At 40.6% G+C, this 17,259-nt stretch overlaps 1 protein-coding gene across 16 annotated transcripts in view; it reads left to right on the top strand.

The window, feature by feature from the left end:
- Positions 1–17,259, top strand: part of DGKB (diacylglycerol kinase beta) — a 773,939-nt gene that overhangs the window by 248,051 nt on the left and 508,629 nt on the right. For all 16 annotated transcript variants that reach the window (XR_011382945.1, XM_051832536.2, XM_070059385.1 and 13 more), the window contains 4 exons: positions 3,360–3,477; positions 5,939–6,027; positions 6,110–6,226; positions 16,070–16,168. Coding sequence is in view for 15 of the 16 variants with exons in the window: in XM_051832536.2 (XP_051688496.2) it covers positions 3,360–3,477; positions 5,939–6,027; positions 6,110–6,226; positions 16,070–16,168 (423 nt within the window). In the remaining variant the exon portion in view is untranslated. The remainder of the gene's footprint in view (positions 1–3,359; positions 3,478–5,938; positions 6,028–6,109; positions 6,227–16,069; positions 16,169–17,259) is intronic.

Below are 17,259 nucleotides of genomic sequence, written 5' to 3'. Positions count from 1 at the left end.
ATCTGGATTCCTTGTTCATTTTCCTTTTTATAAAAAATGCATTCCTCTCTTGGCAATAAATATTTTTTATTTGCAATGGAAGTACCATGTTCCTTGGCTGACAGAGAAGGCTTCCCCAGCCCCCTCTTAAGTTTAGAAATCTAAATAAGACAAACAAGACAAGACATGAAAACACAGAACTGGGGTCTAATTTGCACTGCTGAGAAGTCGTTGGCTCCTGGTTTCAATTTCTTCCCTTGAAGAAGTCACATCCATATTTCATCCCGTGCATATTTTGGCAGTGTATCCAACTAAGAGCTATAAAGCTATTTAATTTGTTTTTTGGTAAAGCATTTCATGCCTGGGTAATGGATTTGTACATCCATTGTGGCCTGTAACATGGCTAAGTGTTCTGATTGACAGAACACCCACGTTCAGACTTGTTTATTTTTTGATAAGGAAAATGCCAGCTAACTTAGTCCATATGTGCTCTTCAACGAAATGAAGCTTATTCACACATAATGGACAGTCATTTAAAAATAAAAAGACAGCCCATAGGCACAGTAATACATAGGAAAATTATATTTTTCCCTTTACCCTTTTATTTAAACATATCTTTAAGCATGTAACTGCTTCTTTTTAAGTCTATTAATTTGTTTCTTTAAAAAAACAACTGCACATTTCAGCCTTTCAGCTTAAGTTTTTGTTGTATTTGAAGAAACAGAAATTTTACAATATAGGTTGCTTGGCATATAGAGGAAAGTTGAACATATAAAATATCCTATCCATAGTGTGAAGCTACCAGACACCCATACAAGATTCACCCACACAAGAACTGGATTCGTAAATTATCTTGCAGAACCAATGTATTATGTTTTGGAAGAAAATGGAAGCACGTATTGCATGAGGTTCTCTGCAGGGTGCCTTTTCCAGAGCTGCTTTTGTTGGCAAGGGACCGGGGTCAGGATCACTGCCACGAGGGTCTAAGACGTAACCCTGCTTGCAAGTTCAGGTGCTAGCTTCCCACCCTCCCAAAGATGCTGGAGAGATGTGAGGCTCCTGGGTCAGACACAGTGGACTTCCATTACTCACAGCAAAGGAAACAGCAGAAGCTTCATGACTGAGCCAGTTGCCTCCAAGTCTCATGGGGACAATGAGATGTAACCCAAGCACAGCATCAGAACTCAGAATCTCTGGCTAGGGAAATTAAATCTGTTACAGCGTGCAGAAAACATGCCTGCTTAGCCTTTGCTGGGAAGGGACAGATTATCAGTGTTAAACTGGGGAGTTAGTGAGTCCTCCCTCTTTGCTGGAGAGAGACCCATCATGGTAGTGCAAGGCTTTGTTACTCAGATTATCTTTGAAAAACAGAGCCAGGCCCAAAAGACAGTGCCCCTGTTAACAAAACCTGCCGAAATTCATGAGACCTACAGAAAATTATCTCCTGGGAAGCATTTTCATTCTGCAAGTTTGACATTTCTTGTTCTAATGTAAGAATTGGTTAATCTAGATTTTCTCTAGTATTTCAAATCCCGTGGCTCATCTTTTGACTGGGAATAGAATAATAACTGTTAATATTTTAGTATCAAGAGAAAAAAAGAAGACCTGGACATGATAATCTTGTCCCATGGCTACGTAATTAGGATTAGTTCCCAGCACATAGTTGTCGCTCCCCCTCTTCATGGAGGAACGACACTGAACCCTGCGCTGTTCTTTTGTCTGCTCGGCCCTCCCCGGGTTTGCTGCTGGTTCTTCCCGGGTTGGCTGCCGTCCCTCCACCTCCGTGGAAGGGCGGTTCCCCCTGCCACATTCCCCACTTCCGCGGGGGAGCAGCACACCACCGGCCGGCTCTCTCGGGGGCTGCACAGGTGTTCCTTCAGATGTTCCCCTTAGATGTTCCCTGGTGCATGTTGTCTCTCTCCTCCTTTATAGTCCTCTTCCACCAATCCCAACTCTGCTACCCACACGCCGAGCATGCTGCTCTCCTCCAATCAGGAGCAGGTCCCACAGTTTATTGGTTGAACTGGAGGCAGCTGTGTAGAAGCTGTTTCCCTTCTCAGCGCCATATTGTGGGAGAGCAGATGCATAGAATAAGTCTTAATTCCAGTAACTTAGTCTAGTCCAAGTTGCTCCCAGTTGCTCCCCACAATAGTGAGTGCTCAAAAATTTTTAGGTGAATGTATTCTAAGAAATGTTATTATTTAGCTAACCTGAAAATTATTATCTATAATAGTTTTAATAGAATACCCATAAATGATGTCATAAGTGTGTTTGAGTTTTGTGTGGTTTAGTAAGTAAAATACAGAGAATAAATATTAGTGGACAAACTGATATTAATAAAGGTAATGAAATATACTTACTTCATTTAATATTTTCACTTCCTTGTAAAAAATTTAAGTAGTTTTGTAAGTATTACTTCATTATGTTTCAATCTTGGACACCACAGATGTGGTTAAATAACCATCAGAGCAGGAGCTCTTACAGTCTTATACAAAGTCTTAGAATAATAAATGATAATTGTAGTATTTTGGCTACAGCGTGAATTTAATCAGAACTCAAGTATCTGATATGGCAAATAGCTGTGGTGATTGTGAGAACTGAGTATAGTAATACAATTTTAATATTTTATCACCTTTCTCCAATATTAATATCATTCCTGCTTTACAAAGGAGTGATAAAACGGCAAATATAATTCAGTTCCTTAAAACTATTTAGCTTTTGGGACAGGTGCTTGGCCTGCTGTGAGGGAGCTGGTTAGGATGCTCATATCAGCGTTCCTGGGGTCAATGCCAGCACCTCTCCTGACTCCAGTTTCTTGCTCATGAAGACTTTGCAAGGCAACAATGATGGCTCAAGTAATGATGGAGTTCCTGCTATCCTGTTCCCAGCTCCCAGCTCCAGCCTCTTGGTTGCCATGGGTTGTATCTCTCTCTCTCTCTCCCAAAGTAAGCACACACACACACAAAGTGTAGATCTTACATTGCACTACTTCAGCCATACAAGAATATATTAATATTAATGATAATTCAAAAAGGAATACCCAGATGAAACCCTTGGAACAGTTTCCCAACAGAAGACGAAGTATCCCATGCAGCGTGCTTGTTCCGCAGGCCCTGGTGCTGGCTGGGATATACTGTTGAACTGTTGACATTATGCAAGAATCGCTGGGTTGCTATAGCACCGAGGTTTGTCAGCAGCATCCCCTTGCACCAGCGCACGTGTGTTTTTCTAAAGACTCTGTGGCGATCTTGGAGAAAGTCAGAGCTGAAATAACAGATTGTCTTCAGCTGCCGTCAGTCCAGCCCTGCGTCTTATTGGCACGTAGATATTGCACTGTTTATTTCGTGACGTGAAATCTGTTTCTCTTATGCCCCGTGCAGAACGTGAAGGACGATGGACAGCATGTGTGGCGACTGAAGCACTTCAACAAGCCCGCCTACTGCAACCTCTGCCTGAACATGCTGATTGGCGTGGGGAAGCAGGGCCTCTCCTGCTCCTGTGAGTACCTTCGCTCTCCCGGCTGTCCACGCTCTGGGCCAGGCGAGGCTCGTTGCCCACTCAGCTCTTGCTGGAATGTGGAGGAGGCCTCAGATACACGTGTGACGTGTGTTTCCCTGGCGTTCCTGATGGTTGAGCTACAGTAATCCTTTCCTGGGGAAGGAATGAAGCATCCCTTCCAATTCTTGGCCATTATTTTCCCCTTGTGGTTTGTTCCTGATTTACCTTTTTTTCTGGGATGGTTTCAAAAATTACCCCCTGACTTCACATATTTATATCTTTATATTTCTTCATTTTTTCCTACTTTAGCCGCTTTATTCACATGGAGGTCTTATAATGAGTCAGTTCCTCCGAATTTATTTTAATTGCACTAATCGGTTAAAAATAGATTTGCCTTCAAATTAAGAAGTCACAGGGAATATGAACCAATTTTATGTCTCTAGCACGTTGTTTTTAGTGCTGCTACATGGAAAATCTTCAGATGCTGTTAACGGATTTTAGAATCCAACGCATGGCCAGTTCTTGAGACATGGTCATTTTGACTATTTTAGTTCACTTATCTTTGCAACTTTTGTTTTATTCTATGAGATCAGCATTGCCAATTAGAATTTTCTACTAGTGTAACTGATGGTGCCTTCATAAAATCATCTGAGTATTTTGAATCTGCAGTTTACCATCATGAGAAAAATTTATATTCCTTGATGTTCACCTGTAGGAGGGTAGATATTGTATCCCCTTTTGCTTAAGTTTAAGGTTCCCAGTAGTACAACCATGAATTTATCTGCACTCACTGCTGCCTATGGAGTTACTGAAACTGTTGAGGTTACTAAACCCACCCCAATTTTATGTATTTAATTAAATCTGTTTTGTTTACCTGACTTCTGCACAATACATAGTTTTCTTTTTTTTTTTTAACCTTTTATAGTACATTTGGAAAGTTACTTACCTTCAGATGTAATAGTTGACTTTGAAGCCCATGTTTTAGCTGCATATAGGCACATGGTTTATCAGGTGTTGAAGGCTTTTAATGAAATGTGCTATGTCATATCAGAGAACGGTTTCCCATGGCCATAGAGGAAAAGTTAGTTATTCTAGAACATTCTGCATATACAAAGAAAATGTGGGGATTTTTAATGTTCTATTACTTTTAAGGGAAGAAATATTTCACAGCAGAGTGTATTAATAGTAGCTCATGAAACAGTATAAGTCTAAACTAAGTGATGTTATATAAAAAGTGGGAATTTTGCTAGCAAGTTATTACTAATTAGAGTGGTGAAGGTAATATTCAACATTATAGCTAATTGTGGAAAAGACAAAATAATATGTTTTCTTCCTCAGTGTTGCTGGAGGACATCACAGATCTGAATAAATTTTGGAAGACTTTTAGTCTAAAAATGTTAGGTAGACTTAATCCTTTCAGTATACTCTCAAGCAGTAGTTACGTTTTCATTGAAAGGGCTACATGGCTGGATTTATTTACATTTTACTCATAATTTATACATTCTGAACTAGTATTTTATTTTTTAAAGAAACAGCTTTAAGATTATATTCTGACTTGAAATGTGAAAATCTGAAAATGCCAAATAAATCAGTCTTGATTTTATGACACATATGATAGATGTGTGTTTTTAGACAACAAATTGAAATCTGTGTATACAAAGGGATCATTAAAATGTCACCATGTTCCTAAATCTGTATATATGAAATGTGTATACCTTAAATAACATTTTTAAAAAAGGAAAAAACATGTGTATGAATATTAAAATTTTTGTGCCAAAATAAACTCACGTTAATTCCATTTTCCATTTTGGATTCCATATGCATACGTACATGTTTATATGTATGTCTATGTACATATTTGCTCGTAAACTTAATGTTGCTATGTGCTGCCTGGCTAAACCTGCTGGACAATGTCGTGACAGAAACAGAAGGGTGAGCTTCTGTTGACAACCTGACATGTATGAGGAAATCTAGTCCCCTACAAGCAGACTCAATCAGCCATTTAGGGTTCAGATAAATCAATAGACAAAATAACATAAACTCGTGAGCATCTATTCCCATACCCACCAGCTGCGCTCATGCCTATACTTTATGAAATATAGATCTCCTCTCTCTAGCAAATGACACCAAGCCATTTGGCAGTCATCAATTTGTCTTTAATATTTTTGTCATCTGGGAATTATTGTGAAAAATCTGAGTGAGGACTGATTTAATTAAGCATTTCCTGCTATGCCATGATGGAGGAGTCTTGGTTTTTCACATGCTTAATATTTCCTGTACTAATTGGCCTTTTGTATTCCATGCTAGAAACAGTCGGCTTGGACTTTCCCTTGATGTGGCTGATTGGATTGATTAGGGAGCAGTGGATATGAAATGAGGTTCTGTTAATGTCATTTTTTTCTCATAAAATTGCAATCAGGACCCGGATTAGCTCTGAGTTTGTGTACCTGTTTCCTTTCAGTCTGCAAGTACACAGTCCACGAGCGCTGTGTGGCTCGAGCCCCGCCCTCCTGCATCAAGACTTACGTGAAATCCAAAAAGAACACGGACGTGAGTTTGGAGGTGTGCCCTTTTCCCCAGGGTGGCCATGGTGGGAACCTCCTGCTGACGCCATGCTGTGTTTCTCTTCTAGGTCATGCACCATTACTGGGTGGAAGGCAACTGCCCAACCAAATGCGATAAATGCCACAAAACGGTCAAATGCTACCAGGGGCTGACGGGGCTGCATTGTGTGTGGTGTCAGATCACCGTGAGTAGCAACGGAAATAAATCCCACAGTGCATCATCTTGAATGCTGTGTCTCCCATATCGCTGCGGGCCCTGCTCGAAAGAGCTTCCTGAACCTTAGAATAAGGCAGAACAAATATAGAAGCGTCTTGGTTCATCTGGCTTCCAAGAATCACAGTCACATTGGTCCTCATAGGATCCACACTCTCAGGGCTGATGACAATCTGAGATGCCATTGTCACACAGTTCTCAGACTGGGTTCCTTGGGACTCTGGAGGTACCAGGCAGCTAATAGAGGCCACAGCAGGGGGATGGCACTGAAAATAGGATACTGATTGGGTGGACCTCAGCTTTCCTTCTACCCTTCATCCCTATCTTGAGATTCTTTTGTCTTCAATAGTGTGAATATTCTTCTGTGAATATGTGAAATTTGTAAATAGTCTTCTGTGAGAGTCTTCTGTCTTAAATATTGTAAATTGATTTATTCACAAGATCTATGGGCTTAGAAGACGTATGAGAAATGTGGTCCAAATATTTAGTTGCATTGTGAAGCCACTAGGGTCAAAAACAGTTAAGCAAATTGCCCTTGACCACATGGTTAGGTAGAAATGCAAATGAGTTTATGTTATAGACAATTGGAACTTCTGAGAAGCCATCATTTCCTCACTTCCCGATGTATTGTTGCTTTGTTCCTTCGGGTACATCACAGATGGGAGGACAAGAGGTATACATAGAAATGCTAGTTGCCAATAGTGTTGGCAGTTAAGAAGGAAGAGGTAAATTTGTCTTGGGAGACTTTGGGACCCATTGGTTTGGACGATTGTCAAAAGTGGCTTGAAGTAACTTTCAGACTCAGCTGTTATTTGCAAGTGTTTTGTGTTGGATGTCTGCAGATTCATTAGAACACACGTCATTGAAACCAGTTGTTTTGTAAATGTAGCACAAAAGCCTTTGTGGGACTGGACTTTTTTGTTTTCCTAGCACAGTGTTTGAGTACTTCTGTTACTGGGATAATGTGCTTGCCTTGGTCTGAATAAACAGTAATGGGCAGTTAAGCAAATGCAGCACCCTCTACCAACACCCAACACCCCAAACACCAGTTAAACCATTTTCTCAAGCACACATTCACATAGAATAATGGAAAATCAAACCTTGACTTACATTTAAAAATACAATAAGTACTTTCTCTTAAATGAGCACAAGTTTTTCAGTTGTTTTCAACTACTGCTCAATTACACTTGAAATGTTCTCAATTATAAAGGACTATTTTATTTTTGAAGTGTTTGTTATAGTATAATATATATAAAATAATAAAATGTCTAACTGATTTAAATTGCACACACGAATTACTCAAAAAAGAATTCTCAGCGTTCAACAAGAATAAAGCTATTTCATCTTGTTTTTCAGTTTTGAAGCACTTATGCATCTTTAAAATGTAGAGGTTTTTTTAATTTAACTACAAAAATTCATAGCTTTTGTTTCACATCCTTAGGAACTTGTTTCTTATATTTTACCCACACAATGCATCTGTTGCTAGGTATGCTTTTAGCCTTAACATAAACTGAAACTAGAGAATATCAGCATTTATGCATTATTTGTGTTTCTAATTATTGGCACATTCTTTATAAATTTCACATATAATGTCTTAGGTTTACTGTTACCAATTTATTTCTCTTTTATTTTTAAACAAAATCAGTGATTTTAAAGGGGTAATCAGCTTGAACACTCAAAAAACCTGTCTTGCTGCCTCTCCCAATGAGATAGCATGTAGAACTTCCAGAATTTTCCTATTGTTTATTTCGCTCCTTCCCCCATTGATTCTCTATGAAGCCTACCTCCTACCCTCCATTCTGTGGGGGCCACTGTCTTTACAACTTCCTGTGGTTACTACTCTCTTCCTGATCATCAAGGCATCTTGAAAGTCCTTTCTTTCCCTGCTATATATTCCATTTAGTTTCCTAACTCTGTTTCTTTGGTTTTAATGGGTCCTCTTATCAGTAACTCCAAATCCTACAACTAGCCCTGCCTCTTAACAGCTGCACGTGTTTCTTTGGTTTGATCCTGACTCTTGCCTTCCAAGGAATAAGGTGCCTTCTTTGACAAGAAAGAGGGGTCACCCTTCATAAAACACATAAAAATCTAGAGTTTATTTTCCCATCCATTAAAGCAATGAGTCCCTAACAGTTTATTCCCATACTCAAGATCAATGAGTACCTGAGGATGACTTCACTTGACACCATAACAGAACATGGCATAAACTGGAAATATCTTAAAACCCTGGAATGAAAAATAAACTAGGAAAAAAATCTCAAGTTCCACTCAAGAAACCCAGCTAACTGGGGAGCTCTGAGGGAGTTAATGCAGAGTCGGAGAAAAACATAGCAAAACAAAACGGGAATCAGGTCTGCCTCTTCCTCAGCCCCCGATCCCTAAGGCATTTGGCCAAGCTCAGCATTGTTCACAGATGTCCCATGAGCCTTTAGTTTTTGAAACAAGACTTGCACAATTAATAGAAATATGTCATCCCCAGAAAAAAAAAATGTACTGCCTCTCTGAAACGCCTTCAGCCACTGTATAATTTTAGATTTTTAATTTTAAGCAACTGTAGGGACATGTGTATTAATTTATTGATTGTATTTAGCCTAGGCTAAACAGAACACATGAACCCAATATCTTTATTTAGGATTACTGCATGTTTTTCTCTTAGGCCATTGTATGATAATGCTAATATCAACTGATGTGCTCTTGGTTAAAGACTATGTAGTGATTGTCTCTCAACAGCAGAACCTGTTTCGATCTGTCTTTCTAGTCTCCAGAGTGTCACTCATCTGACAAAGAGCTAGCAGAAGTCATGAGAAGGATGAGCAGGCTGTGAGATGGGAGCAGGAGGGAGGCCTTTGGGAGTGGATTCTGTGAGCCTTCAATTGCACAGAAACTGTATGAAGCATGGCTTCACTTCAGGGTTTTTCCAAATGTCATTACTCCCATTTATATAGGACTTTTGGCAGTGGCTTGATTATTCTAAGTCAGATCAATCAGAATGTTAACATGGTCTCTGTCACATAATGGTTGTGTCATTTTGGGCCATGGATCTAATTACTTTTGGCCAGTCTGTTGGCCAGAGTTAATGGTGCTCATGCTATAGGATTGTTGCAAGGATTAAATGGGAGAAAAGCATAGGACTTCACACATAGTTAAGTTCTCAGTAAGAAACAGGGACATAACTACTTGAGCCATGACTGCTGCCTCCCAAGGGTGTGCATTAGCAAAAAGCTAGAATCAGAAGCCTGATCTGTGGATTGCAATATGGGATACAGGTGTGTTAACCAACAGCTTAACCACTGGCCAACCCCCCACTCAGTGTTTTACTTAAAATTTCAGAAACAGGCAAGAATTCCTCAGTGGGGCTGGCATTGTGGCACAGTGGGTTAAGCTGCTGTTTGGGATACGAGCATTCCCATATGAGAGCACCTGCTAGCGGCTGTGCTTCTGCCCAACTCCCTGCTCATGCACCTGGGAGAGCAGCAGATGATGACCCAAGCAGTTGAAGCCCCTGTCACTCACATGCGAGACACAGATGGAGTTCCTGGTTCCTGGTTTCAACCTGACTCAGAGCTGGCTGTTGTGGCCATTTGGGGAATGAACAAGCAGACAGAAGATCTCTCTCTCTCTCTCTCTCCCTCTCTCCCTCTCTCCCTCTCTCCCTCTCTCCCTCTCTCCCTCTCTCCCTCTCCCTCTCTCTCCCCCCTCTCCTTCCTCTCCGTCACTCTGCCTTTCAAATAAATAAAGTCCCATTAAAAAATTGTATAGTGACAATCAGGTGAAGTACCATGTAGGTTCACAAAACCAGCTCCTAATGCCCACAAGGTGCACTGTGCATAGTCTTGCAATTTCTGTCTTACCTCTGGAAGGATCTAGGGTCATGGAACATGTGGAATAATACCTACACGTCCTGGAAACATCTAGAATCATGTGCCCAGAATCCCACAAAACCCTAAGTCAGGCTGATTGATTGAGACTCACAGATTTGATTTATAGTCATAAACAGCAACAACTTCAGCTGTCTCGTCAGACACAGGGCCATCCTTCTTCCAGCCACTGGAAATAGAAGTGAATTTCCCTTCCCTTGCCTTGCACCTTCATCTCATGTGTCACCTACTACTAAGCCTTGACATTCCCTCCCTGAAATACCTCTCTCCCATCTGAGTTTTTCCTCCACATTCACAGCCTCGTGCAAGCTCTTAGCACCCCTTGGCTAGAGTGGAGTCGGAATCTCTTGGCTTACCTCCCTAACAGAAGGTACTTTTCCTATGATACAGGCTGCGTTCCACCTCCAGAACCCTCTTCTGAAAATACTAGTTTGTTATCATATGCCTTCTTCAGCAACCCATAATAGCTCTGTGATAATAAATGCAGCCCTCAAAGTCTCCCCAACTTCAGTTTGGTTTTTAACTTCTCACAAATCAGACCAAGACCTAAGCACAGGATGCTAATTTAATAGTACTGTGGCTTTGTGCACCTGTTAGCCCCGTGGGAAAGCTATCCACTGCCTCTTATTTTGCTAACCCCTCTTCCTTGAATGCATATGTCTTAACTCTCATCTGTATCTAAGGGATAAGGTTAAGTCCCTTATCTTCCTTGATACAAGTACTTTGGTTTGCTTTGTTTTCAGAGGTTTTTTCTTTCCTTCCACACTGAGAGGAAAGACTGAAATGAAATGCCCTCCATTGGTTTGGCGTCTTCACACTTTCCTTGTGGACTTGGTCGGACTGCGTACTGCTCCAGCTCCACAACCCACATTTTATTTCCTGATCACCCAGAGAGCTCTGGCTGCAGTGCAGGCTCTCAGGAATTCTTCATTAGGTTCTCTTGGATGTGCACACACCATTCTCCTGAGTGTGACACAGGGGATTCCAAACCTAGGTCCTATTTTAATTTTGTTTAAAAATTTCCTGCAGTTAATGCTCAGATCTGCCTCAGATAGGCAAGCAAGTTTAAACAAATGCTTAAGATAAAAATCTTCATACCTATTTTTCAGTTAGTACCTTGCACTTCTTGCTATTCTACCAGTTTTTGCCTTCATGTAGGTTATAAAGACAGAGTTTTTGAATGGAGTTGTACCTCCATTTGTCAATCTAAGCACTCTAAAAAAATAGAAACAGAAAAAGTCTCTCAGAACAGTGGAAAACTGTCTCCTAACCTTTAGGCCACCGGTTTTCTGTGCTTTGTATTTCAGTCCACAGAGCCAGGGAGTTTCTCTCCTTGTTCCTCTCTGGCATCTCTCGCTTGCCGGCTGCCATCCTTGGGATCCTGCTGCTTACACCTGTTCGTTTCTGCCGGGAGCATTTCCTCGGCATCCTGTGCAGAGCTGTGCATCGCTCCTGGTCAGATGAACCATCCGCAGTCAGGCAGGGCTTCCCAGAAAATGAGGATGATACGTTTTGTGGGGACTAAGTTAAAGAATGCCTATTTTATAATATCAATTATTAACTAACTTTAGCATATAGGAAATCCCTTTGTACCAACATTGTAAACTCCTAATCGGAATGTTTAAGTGTCCAAAGCCACAGAAAAGTTTGTGCTTTGGCAAATGCTGGCATTTAGAAAGCAGCCTGAAATTGCAAAGTATGATTGTTAGGGCCAATAAAACGTGGCAACCACCAAATTTCTTCCTTCTATTCACGCCACTGAGTTTTTCTTTGGAACAGTGATTTAATGTTTCTCTTTTTTTCACCCTCTAAGTTTGTATGAGAATTTATTTTCTGCTTTTCCTCTTTTTGGTTTGTAGATTCTACTGTGTTCTTCTCTGACCAGTACCTCCACTTTTTTTTTCAGCTCCATCCATGAATATGTAGACACACACATGCACTTACACACTTCCTTTTTCTTCCTAACTTGAGACACCAGCTTCAAGTAAACACAGACCTGAATCCCAATTAGGTGCCAGTGAGTGTTTCATACGCTCTGAAATTATTTCAAGTGTTTCATTCACCTCCAGGAAAAGCTGGTTGGGATCACATGACATTCCTGGCTAAGAGGTTGAATCCCTCACAGCACAGGCGAATGTCTAAGCACATTTAAAGAATGAAAATTTGAGGTTGTCTATAGGTTACTTTTAAAAAATACAAGGAAAACTGAGATCAAACTTTATTTTTATCTATTTGAGAGAGCAAGTGAGTGAGAGAGAAAGCAAGAGAGAGGGAGGGAGGATAGACAGACAGGCAAAAGGACTGTTTCACTTCTCAAATGCCTACAATGGCTGAGTTGAACTGGAAGCCAGGAATTCATCCGAGTCTCCCACATGGGTGTCAGGGGCCAAGCTACTTGAACCATCACAGAAAGTGACATTCAGAAGCCAGAACTGGGGATTAAACCCAGTCACTCCAGTATGAGATGTGGGTGTTTTAACCAACAACTTAACCACTAGCCAAACACATGCTCAATATCTTATTTAAAATTTCAAAAATAGGCAATAATTGCTTTTCCCTTGTGCACGGACAGGTTTTGTTTTTGTTTTCTCTTCAGAGGCAGGTTCATCAGTGCTTACGTTATTTGCATTCTCAGTGAGGATTCTCAGGTTTAGGTTTTCTCGAATTTGAGGTTTGGGTTGTTGTTGGGACAACTGTCCACCTTCGGCATCTGACAGTGAGCAGGGCCCATCTGGATCTTTTCCTATATTCCTGCCAGGAAATGTCACCTTGACAAGCTACAATACCTTGTTAAAGTGTACCATGTTCATACATGGCGATCAGTATCCCTATCTGACCCGCGGCAAAGCTCAACGAACTTTGAACCAGTGAACACTATTCGTAAGCATCAGAAAACAGCATATCACCAGTGGGCTAACACAAATTTATCTGGCTTTTGAATTCTATAAAAATATGTATTGGGCTGATATTTATTTTTTATTAAAAGAATGGGAACTTTATTTTTACAGAAATTTTAGGTCACATCAAAGATGATGTTCACATTCACGCTCGGTGGAGTCCTGAGTGTTCAACATATTTTGTTCTCTGAGCACTAGGATCGCCTGTTAGACCTGTGATGTGTGCTTGACCCTCAGCTGGTAATGGATGGATGCTGTGAACATGATATCCTCAGCTTTGACACCCCTAGCCACAAATCATGTTAGGCACACAAATGTGTTGACCAGCTGACCGAGTCCACTCTGAATGAAACATAAGGTGTCCCGGCGTCCCTGCATCCCTGCCTGGTACTAGTAAATGCAGCCTTCCCGGTTAGGAGCATTTTCTTGCACAATGTGTCCATGTTTCACTGAGTCTAACATGGTAACCAACCCTCTTAAAAACCCAGCTACATGCTACATTTTGTCAGGGATGTCTCACAGATGCCCAGCAACACTCAGGGAGGTGGCTGGAGTGGTGAATGACCTGGAGAACCCACTTGGCTTTCATTTCGTTCTGTAGAAGCCAATGCTTCATGTGAACCAACAGCCAGGAGCTGTACTTTGGAATTCTCAGCCTAACTATGAAGAGTTTGCGTGATTGAGTCCTGTTTTCTTCCTGCTGACTGGTGAAATAGCTCACATGACCCCCCCCCCCAAAAAAAAAAAGCTTGCCTCTCAACTTGTTTTATTGTTGCCGTTTCTCTTCTGCCTTGTAGCTCTCAAATCACAGGAGTGGAGATGTTGCTCACCTGTATCCTATCAGTAGCAAATTCTTTGGAGCTCTTGGGATGGAGGTGGGCTGGAAACTGAGATCCTAGACTGAGAATCTGTGACCCGAACAAGCAGGACACTCGGTGCACTTCTGCACTGACCTTCACTCACACATGTGGCTTTGCCTTGTAGCCAAGACTAAAAATTCCTCGCTTTCTCCATCAGCATGCACACAGATTTCTTAGGCATTGCTATTTATGGAGGGTCCATTGAATCTGCATTCTCAGTTTCACCACAATTGTGTGAGATCAAAGGCAAAAGCTTTTTCTCTGTGGCAACCATCCTGAGCTCTGGGATACCTAGTCTGCTATGGGCTTTCGTCCAGTTTTCACAGTGCCTAGCATACTCATTTCCCACAGCTGATACACAAGGTGCCCTGGACAACAGATTTCTTCTCTCTCTGTCATGGAGGTTAAAGGCAAGGTGACAGCAGATCCACCTTCTCTGAGGCTTTGGGGAAGTACCCATTGACTCTGCCTTGTTTCTAGAGGTTTCCAGAAACCCTTGGCATCGTAAGCTGGTAACCACATACTTTCCTTCTCCACCTGTGTCACTGCATGTCCTTCTGCCTCCTGTGTCTCTGTCTCTCTTTCCAAATTCTCCTCTTCTTATTAGTCTTTGAGATAGGACCCAGCCTAATCCCACATGACTGTGCCTCCATGTGAATACATCTACCAAACCCTATTTCCAGATATACGCAAGTACCAGGAGTGAGGACGTTCCCATACCTTTTTGGGGGGAACCCAGTTCATTCTGCAGTGCTTAATCATCTATTATGTCGAAATCCAAATATCCAGGACCATGATTAAGTCTAAGAAAATCGTTGATTAAGTCCAATAAACAAATAATGTATTTTACAATGAGTCACTGGTTTTATTTGGAGGAAACTAATTAATTTTTATTTGCCCAGTGTAACTTTATTGAGTTCTGTCATACATGAGTATTCAACCAGTCTTAACTCTCGACCAAGATCAGCAGTGCCTCCTGAGATTAAACCACCTTCCATAAACAAGTTTATAAGCCACAGAGAGGCAGAGCTGTTCCTTATGGATCATTATATATAGAAACTTTGTTTCATGTAATGTAGACTAATGGGCTGTCATTATGGTACCAGTGGCCTAACTCTAAGGGAGTTAGTGTAACAAATATTTCAAATTCTAGGACCATGGAAATCACCCCTCCACACTGTTATGTGGTCAATAGCAGATCAACACCCCAGATTCTTGTGCTTAGTTTTGCTAATTAACCACTTGCCAAGGTAAGTTTATTGTGGATATTAATGTAGCCCGGCCTTTCAGATGGGGTGGGTTTCAGTTCCAAACTGAAAACTGATGTGACTTTTGTTTACAACATAACATTATTTTTTTTATTTTTTAAATGCATAATTTTTCTACAGTAAGAGTGGTTCATGTTAAATTGACAAGCAGAAAGGGAGACTGCAATCTTAAATGCCTCTGAGCAAGCGTTATTTTATCAAATCTGTGAGATTCCAACAGAAACTGCCACCTCAATTTAGAAATACCACTCTTTAATACACTATGCTGTAACCCTTTAATTTAAACTAATGACCAAGGTTGATTAAAAAAAAAAAAAAAACAAGTTTGGTTTCATGCATATTGAAAAACACATAGTGTGTTATATGATGATACAGGGACTTAATGTCGAGCTGATAAATACAATATAAAGATAAAATTTTATCATCATAATCATCTTATTTTATTTATATCCTGCTCCTACTGAGAGGAATCTCGGGTTGCATTTACATATTGAATTACAAAGTTAAAGCTAATGATGGGATCAATTATGCCACATACTGAGCTGTGCACTTTGGAGTGACTTTGAGAAAACAGGAGGGTCAAAAAAAAAAAAAAAAAAGCAGCATCTATGGTGCAGTATTCCAGGCAAACAGAATGCTGTAGTGGATAAGGATTTGAGTTTATTAAAGAAATCAGGGTTTTTCAACCCAAAATGTAAGTGCATTCTTAATACCAACGTTTTTGAGGTATGAAGAATATGTAGGCTAGGTCGCAGAAGTTGCTACACAGTTTATTTAAGGTAGTAATGTCAGGGCTAATGCAATGTGAATTCGTTTAGGATCCCTTGTGTTTGTTCTCATAGTTCTCTTCATGGACTTTGAGTGTGTTTGCTGTATCTCCCTTGAAACATGATCTGCCCCCTCTTTTCCAGCTGCATAACAAGTGCGCCTCTCACCTCAAACCCGAGTGTGACTGTGGACCGCTGAAGGACCATATTTTACCTCCCACAACAATCTGCCCGGTGGTGCTGGTGAGTGTCCCCTTCTCCTTCTGCCGTGACCCAGGGCCACTTAGGACCAAACTGCAGGCTGTGCCACACAGCACTGCCAGCACTAGCTTCTCAGTGATCCCGGCAGAACGGGGCAGAGCTGAACCGCGTCCCCACTGCCCACTGTACTGCCTTGCTCCTCCTTGTCACAGCACACCTTCCTGCAAGGTGGGCCAGGGCTGGAGCTGACTCAGGCTGTATCACTGAGCCAAGCTGTATTTATGAGAAAGTGTGCAGGCAGGACACTTGTATATTTTACCTATTTTATAGATCCAGCTTCCCAGAATGATCGAGTTTTCCTTTGTGGCAATTTTGCTGGGGATGCAGATTATATATCTGCTGTGGTGAGGTCTCTCATCTAGATCAGAGGCAACCTAAAATGATGATATGGCCTTTGTGAAAAAATATGCATTGCCATTAGCTGTTTTTAATTTTTTGTTGAACAATCAATTTACCTGCAAAATAAGTACTCAACTCAATAACTACAGAAGTGAAAAATATATGAGTAATGTAACTCTGAAAAGAACAAACCTTGGTAAAGACAGAAGCAAGTATTCAAAGACTATCTTCTTATTCCTGTTCCCATTTAAAGCCTAAATTATCAATAAAGTGAGTTTTTATAAAACTGTTTTATGTCCATAATGTACTTTTCATTTGCCAAATCAACATGGAAAGAAATGCTTGGAATTTGATATGATAAAAATATTACATCTAAGACATGTTAGACAAATGCTTTTCTAAAGGTCAACTTAGAAATTAATCAAATCACTCAATTTTCACCCACTTGTGATTCATTTTGTAATTATCTGCAAAATACTAGTTGTATTTTAAATGCCTTTATTGAGCAAAATTGTTAAGAACTCTTCAAATCCTAAACCACAAAGATAGAGGGAAAGAAAATATATCTTGTATTGCTGAGGATAGCAATAGCTGATTCTAAATTTCCTTTCCTGAAATTTGAGATGTATTAGACATCCCACAACAAATACAATTAATTAAAAGTAAAGAGCACCATATTAAAATACTTTACATTTTAGGTTAATTTTGTGCCATTTTTATTCTTTCACAGTATG

The sequence above is a fragment of the Oryctolagus cuniculus genome, chromosome 16 (assembly GCF_964237555.1).
Source record: "Oryctolagus cuniculus chromosome 16, mOryCun1.1, whole genome shotgun sequence".
Taxonomy (NCBI): Eukaryota; Metazoa; Chordata; class Mammalia; order Lagomorpha; family Leporidae; genus Oryctolagus; species Oryctolagus cuniculus.
This window is presented reverse-complemented; position numbering and strand designations above follow the sequence as displayed.